This window comes from Watersipora subatra, chromosome 10 (assembly GCF_963576615.1).
Source record: "Watersipora subatra chromosome 10, tzWatSuba1.1, whole genome shotgun sequence".
In the NCBI taxonomy this organism is placed as follows: domain Eukaryota; kingdom Metazoa; phylum Bryozoa; class Gymnolaemata; order Cheilostomatida; family Watersiporidae; genus Watersipora; species Watersipora subatra.
Window position 1 is genome coordinate 60023524 of NC_088717.1, and position 7635 is coordinate 60031158.

At 38.9% G+C, this 7635-nt stretch overlaps 1 protein-coding gene across 1 annotated transcript; it reads right to left on the bottom strand.

Moving 5' to 3' along the window:
* Positions 1-5339: 5339 nt before the first annotated feature.
* On the bottom strand, positions 5340-6679 carry LOC137407291 (dual specificity protein phosphatase 22-A-like). The gene is made up of 3 exons (XM_068093896.1): positions 6653-6679; positions 6142-6364; positions 5340-5638 (listed from the first exon to the last, which is right to left on the bottom strand). Exons 1-3 carry the CDS (start codon positions 6677-6679, stop codon positions 5340-5342), a joined length of 549 nt encoding a protein of 182 aa, XP_067949997.1.
* Positions 6680-7635: the final 956 nt, after the last annotated feature.

Consider the following 7635-nt stretch of genomic DNA (forward strand, 5'->3'; position numbering starts at 1 on the left):
GTGGCTTGCAACTAAATTTATATCTGCTTTGTGTTTTTCTAGCAACTGTTTCATATCTATTATAACTTAGGAGAGACAACTCTATATAGAGCTAGTCGATGGGTGAGTTTATCTGGTTCAGAAGCGTCTGCTGGTGCATATTGATCAACTTGCAGAAAAAATTAGTCTTTATGCAAACTTCTTACTCATGTATTGAATTTATATAGTTTTCAAGAACTGATGGCCATGAAGATTGGGTGTTATAAAGAAGTACCATAGAGATCTAGGTCAAATAATGCAACAAATATAACAAACCTCGAAAATGTCACAAGTCCTGTATCAAAACCTTTTTCCTACTGGAAGATAGGCAACTGTTGTCTTCAAAGAGTTATCCTATCAGGGTATTAATTACTCATCAGTCACAATGTGACTTATTCTGGGCACAATTCCCCATAGTTAAGAATCAAGGGGCAAAATTTAACTATCTTACTCGCGATTCTAGGACAATTTCCTCAGAAACTTTTTATAGGAGTACTCATGTACTTCTCTACAAAGGTTAATTTTGTTTCCTTGTCTACAACTTTTCAGGTGATCTGGCTACGGCTTGAAATGATTACAAAAGTGACTATCAACAGGCTACAAGTGATTGATTTTTGTTTATAAATTGGCTCCAAAACTGACAAGTTGCAGCTGGTACAAATATTTGCCAATCTGCCCTTGGTGAAGCTTTCTGTATGACTTGACATGAAGCTTTTGACTTATTGACTTTACTTGCCAATTCTTTACCCGCAAACTCTTTACCTGCGAATTTTTTCCGAAACTGTGTTAGTCCTGAGATTTTAAATAACATGAAAAACTCAAAGATGACTAGAATATAATAATACTAATATTATAATAATAGAATAGACCATGCCAAAACAGACTTCAAAGTTGTGAGAACATAAATTTTGTAAAATTGAAACTTTGAGAACGTGGCCAATTATTGGGATCACAGGTTTGTACATATTGTGAGTGACACGTCTGTCAATGTTGAACGCTTACAGACAGATCAAGGCTGGTAGTCTTTACTGTTCAAAACCTGCACAGAATTTTCAATGGTTGTTGCTGCACAAACCTTCCAAGTTTTAGGAAGCATGCATGTGCCAACCAGCATGGAAGAAAATTGAAGAGGAGATGATTGGTCACTTTTTTGACATTTACATTCTACAGAAAGCCCTACATTTGCAACCTGTTTGCCTAGAAAAGACAAGACAGGAAATTTCAATAGATTATATTCATTAGGAAGTCTAGTATCTCAAGCTGTTATAGTTTGTAAAGGCTATAATAAAGTTCTCACTCAGTTACTTTATGACCGACTTTGTGTCTCTTATTACCTACTGTTTTAGAACTTAGCAATATCAGATCTTAGATCTGCGACTAATTTGAACCAACAGCCATAAAAAATTTAAAGCCAGCGGTGTCAAGGACATAGCGCAACCATTATAGTAAATGCTGAGCTTTGTGGATGGACACACCTGAGACTGTTTTCTATCACCATAACATGGCAGCATTAGTTTTATATTTCTCTTGCGCTACAGGAAGTGCAGCCTGTGGATCATCATTACAAATAAAAGCGGCAGACATTTGTTGACAAAACTGCCTTACACACTAAAGACATGACTTTTTTAGGGAATGGAATGACCACTAGTGGTCTACCCGCTATGATAGACGGCAAATGGCCAGCTCACTTCAAAAGCTTCTAGATAGTTTTCTTTTCAAAAGGTCATGCTCAGTGGCTCACATCGTCAGCTTGACTCAACTCTAAGAGAGCCGTTTAACAACAGCAAGTTACCGATCTGGTCAAACCAAGATAACAAAGCAAAGTGGTTGTCCTCATCATATATATAATAGTTTCAACTCCAAAAGTCAGGAATCTCACAACTGCTATCATTTCGACACATGAGAGAAATTTGATCTGTCATTATACAAAAGCTTTAGTGATGTTATCGTTAAAAACCCTAATTTTATATTGCAGCAACTATACTGACAATGTACAATAAGCCAACATTCTATGAAAATACTCAACAAATAAGCTTGGCTTACTAGCAGTACACCCCTAAATAAATGAGAGTTACTGGAAGTACACCCCTAAATAAGTGTGACTTGTTAATAGTAAACTCCTAAATAAGTGTGGGATACTAGCAGTACACTCTTAAATAAGTGTGGGATACAAACAGTACACCCCTAAATAAGTGTGAATTGCTATAGTAGTACACCCCTAAATAAAGATGGCTCACCAGTAGTACATCTCTAAATAAAGATGGCTCACCAGCAGTACACTTCTAAATAAAGATGGCTCACCAGTAGTACACCTCTAAATAAAGATGGCTCAGCAGTAGTACACCTCTAAATAAAGATGGCTCACCAGTAGTACATCTCTAAATAAAGATGGCTCACCAGTAGTACACCTCTAAATAAAGATGGCTCACCAGTAGTACGCCCCTAAATAAAGATGGCTCACCAGTAGTACACCCCTAAATAAAGATGGCTCACCAGTTATAGTACACCTCTAAATAAAGATGGCTCACCAGTAGTACACCCCTAAATAAAGATGGCTCACCAGTTATAGTACACCTCTAAATAAAGATGGCTCACCAGTAGTACACCCCTAAATAAAGATGGCTCACCAGTAGTACATCTCTAAATAAAGATGGCTCACCAGCAGTACACCCCTAAATAAAGATGGCTCACCAGTAGTACATTTCTAAATAAAGATGGCTCACCAGTAGTACACCCCTAAATAAAGATGGTTCACCAGTTATAGTACACCTCTAAATAAAGATGGCTCACCAGTAGTACACCCCTAAATAAAGATGGCTCACCAGTAGTACATCTCTAAATAAAGATGGCTCACCAGCAGTAAACTTCTAAATAAAGATGGCTCACCAGTAGTACACCTCTAAATAAAGATGGCTCAGCAGTAGTACACCTCTAAATAAAGATGGCTCACCAGTAGTACATCTCTAAATAAAGATGGCTCACCAGTAGTACACCCCTAAATAAAGATGGCTCACCAGTAGTACACCTCTAAATAAAGATGGCTCACCAGTAGTACACCCCTAAATAAAGATGGCTCACCAGTAGTACATTTCTAAATAAAGATGGCTCACCAGTAGTACACCCCTAAATAAAGATGGCTCACCAGTTATAGTACACCTCTAAATAAAGATGGCTCACCAGTAGTACACCCCTAAATAAAGATGGCTCACCAGTAGTACATCTCTAAATAAAGATGGCTCACCAGCAGTACACTTCTAAATAAAGATGGCTCACCAGTAGTACACCTCTAAATAAAGATGGCTCAGCAGTAGTACACCTCTAAATAAAGATGGCTCACCAGTAGTACATCTCTAAATAAAGATGGCTCACCAGTAGTACACCTCTAAATAAAGATGGCTCACCAGTAGTACATCTCTAAATAAAGATGGCTCACCAGTAGTACATCTCTAAATAAAGATGGCTCACCATTAGTACATCTCTAAATAAAGATGGCTCACCAGTAGTACATCTCTAAATAAAGATGGCTCACCAGTAGCACATCTTTAAATAAAGATGGCTCACCAGTAGTACACCCCTAAATAAAGATGGCTCACCAGCAGTACACCCCTAAATAAAGATGGCTCACCAGTAGTACACCTCTAAATAAAGATGGCTCACCAGTAGTACACCCCTAAATAAAGATGGCTCACCAGCAGTACACCCCTAAATAAAGATGGCTCACCAGTAGTACACCTCTAAATAAAGATGGCTCACCAGTAGTACACCCCTAAATAAAGATGGCTCACCAGCAGTACATCTCTAAATAAAGATGGCTCACCAGTAGTACATCTCTAAATAAAGATGGCTCACCAGTAGTACACCTCTAAATAAAGATGACTCACCAGTAGTACACCTCTAAATAAAGATGGCTCACCAGTAGTACATCTCTAAATAAAGATGGCTCACCAGTAGTACACCTCTAAATAAAGATGGCTCACCAGTAGTACATCTCTAAATAAAGATGGCTCACCAGTAGTACATCTCTAAGTAAAGCTGGCTCACCAGTAGTACATCTCTAAATAAAGATGACTCACCAGTAGTACACCTCCAAATAAAGATGGCTCACCAGTAGTACATCTCTAAATAAAGATGACTCACCAGCGTTACACCCCTAAATAAAGATTACTCACCAGCGGTACACCCTAAAGCAGGTTGCTAAACTGAATGTTGTCTGAACTTATATAAATTTTTTCAAGATTTGCCACATATGTTAATATCATTGTGGGTTGAAGCAAATATTCCCATAAAAATATAATAGTAAAAATTAAAGTAATAAAGTAATAATAAATAAAACTGTTAGTATTATTTATCTTAGAGACACGCAAACAGAAGTTATGGTTCAGTGACTCGCAGGAGTAGTGGAGGCAGTCGAGATACAGGGTGAAGCTCACTCTGACTTAGCTTAGGTAAGTTTAAACTAACTTACATAACCTAAACTTAAGCTAAGTTTAGGTTATGTAAGTTAAGATTTGTTAAGTTAAAGTAAACTTAACTAAACGTTAGTTTTAAACTTTACTTAACCATTATTATATATTATCTCTTATTTTCATATTTTACATTTTGTATAACTTTTATTCAGTTTCTTTATTTGAACTGATAAAAATATGTCGTTTTAAGAAACTTCCAATGTCATATGTTGAGTGTATAGCCAAATGTTTGATCAAATCTTACATCATAATTTGGAGAGCTTTATATTGAGGTGATAGTAACGATGACTGCTGGGATCTTGAGGCATAACAACATGCAGCCAGGAGAAGGTTTTAGCTTTAACCATAAAGTACTTCAGCAGACGCGCTTGTGTTTATCCTTGTTTTAGGTATCTTGTTAAATATTGTTGTTATTTATAGTTCAGGTGGTTTAACACACACACAAGCGATTCAACCATTACGGTTCCTATTCCCCTCTCCCTACGGGCTGGTCTAGATTAGCAAGCCACAACTACTTCATACAAAACTAAATCATCTGGCCACAAATATTTCTAGCCAACCCGCAACAGATGTTGTTACGCTGTCAATAGACAATTAATTATAGTTGGCAAATTAAGACAGCCTACTATATGAGCACAGTTCTCACTACTATTTTCATGGTGCTGTCGACTCTGGCATGCTAGCGATAGATAGCTGTCAGACTTGTACCTTATAATTCATGCCATTTTACTAGTACACTAGTTTGCATAAAGTCGAGCTGAAGAGTATTTTGCAGACATTTGGCAGCTATGACTTTTATATGAAGCCAAACGAAAGGCATAGGTACCTGCACCTGTCTACCTGCGTCTGCCACTGTTAGAAATACTCTAGTTGTAGAAACACTCCTATACGACTCACAAGAACTGAACAGCGTCCCTCGTCATCATGCTTCACATCTGGCCACCCTTTGACCCTCTCCGTGTACTTCTTTCTATGCTGCTGGCTCCAATCCTCCAGCTGCCGTTGAAATCCATGGTTGGGGTTACTACAAGGTCGTACTGCGGATAGCGCGTGTAGTATATCATCAAGGCTCAGGGAAGACCTAGTGAGGAGGTATGCAGCGACTATTGCGGGGCCACGCGACACCCCCGTACTGCAGTGCACCAAAACTGCCCCTACAGAGTGCAACGGTAATGAATGAGGCATATACAGAGTATGTATTATAATGAATGAAGGACCTGAAGCTACGCACCTTTTTAGATATATTCCCACACATCCAATACGCTCTGAAAACAGATATCCAACAACTCAAATAGCACGCACTGAAACTACAATGCGCTCTCGGTAACAAATCTAAAATCTCAAACGTACTGAAAATTAAATTTTGAAAAAAATTTACTTGGTCTTTGTATTGTATTAAATATTATCTTGTAATAATTCATACACAAGTAATGGGAAAAAACTACACTACGGTAAGAGAGCACAACTCTACTTTTTTATTTAATAAAAATAGTAGTGAAAGCAGATCGTTTTTGTCTGGATTGTGACCATGAGTTTTTTGCAACGATGAAAACGAAAACAAAATATGAAGCATCTTCTCATCCTTGGTAACATAGGTGTGTTAGACTGAGAGATATATGAGCTCTGGCAAGCGAGTACGGAGGGAACTATAACCTACCCCCATTAGCTCGTGCTCTGTGAATATACTCTATACATTCTCCGAAAACAGGAGCGATTCGCTGATGAGGCGAGTCAGAGAGATCTAGACAGAGGTAGGAAATGTCTCGGAAGTGAGGGTGTGACTCATCAAGCGCTGATAGAATGTGAGTGATGGAATTGCGTAACAGAAAGTCTTCATTCTTCGAAAGGCTCAAATCTCCAATATAGAGTCCATTCAAAACCTTGAAATCAAGAATCAGCCCCAAACTTTGTGAATAGAAGTAAGTATATCAACAACTCATGTTTTAGCATGAGGTGGACAAATAACAGGTTGTTGGGGATGCTATGAAGATGCCTTTATTGCCGGCAAGTGCTGCAAGTGCCAGCAAGTGCTACAGTTGCCAGCAGGTGTCACAGTTGCTACCAAATGCTACATGTGCCAACAAATGCTACAGATGTCGCAGGTGCCAGCAAATGTCACAGGTGCTAGCAAGTGCCACTACTGAGCAAAAATACAAGTGTGTGCTTACTTTCCTGTCTGTAGTGGCTTCAGCCATCTGGCTGTTACATCGTATCAATCAAGGTAGGATTCAGCCTGCAGAATTGGCTTTAAGAGTCGAAATGAGTTCTGATGTTGTTCAACAGGCACCTTTGGATGTTATGGAGATGGTATGTAGTGTCAAGTCTCCAGCTTCAATTGTCTTCAGTGACTTGAGTGTACTTAATAAGAACGCTGGTAAAAGATATGTTACAACCTGCAATGGTTGGCCGATGAGCTTATTTATCAAATTGAATATATTTTTGGGTTGTTGCCACATATCTACATGTAGCTATAACATTGCCGTATGGTAAGAAATACTGCAATTTAGACTGACCGAACCAGGTGGAGACACGGTAAGTCTGATGCATGACAAGCATTCACAAAACAGCCTGTCATAACCTATTTAATATGCTTTTGTAATCGAGTGATACTCTGTTGCTTGTTTGTTTGTTAAGCATGCGTACTGCACGAATGATGTAAGCATTGTCATCGTGCGTGACGAGCAATAACACGAGCTGCAAGGTCGCATGATGCATCATGATATATACCTGCTATCCTTCTTTTTAGACTCACCCCATTCTTGCAATGGCCTGACACAGGCAAACTAGCGCCGAGAGAGTCACTCAGAGTTTGTCATGACAAGCGTGGCAGCTGTCTTCTTACTCAGCGTATGACGAGGCTGACTGATCAATTATTGGTAATGGATACGAAGGATTAATTCAGCGAGCTTGTGTCATCAGAGGGCTAATTGAGTGGGATACAATGGCTTAGCGTACAGTTAGAGAATGGAGTAGAGCGGGCTCATTTACTACAGCGTTATTGAGTGTGATTGCCCAGCGTCGGTGAACTTTTCTATCATGAATGAGAATGCACCTCGGCGGATAATCTCTTGTGTATATGTAGAAACTGAGAGACCTACTCTAATTATCAGACTGTTCCTCGGTTAGCCTTACCAAAGGCAAGTTAGTACAG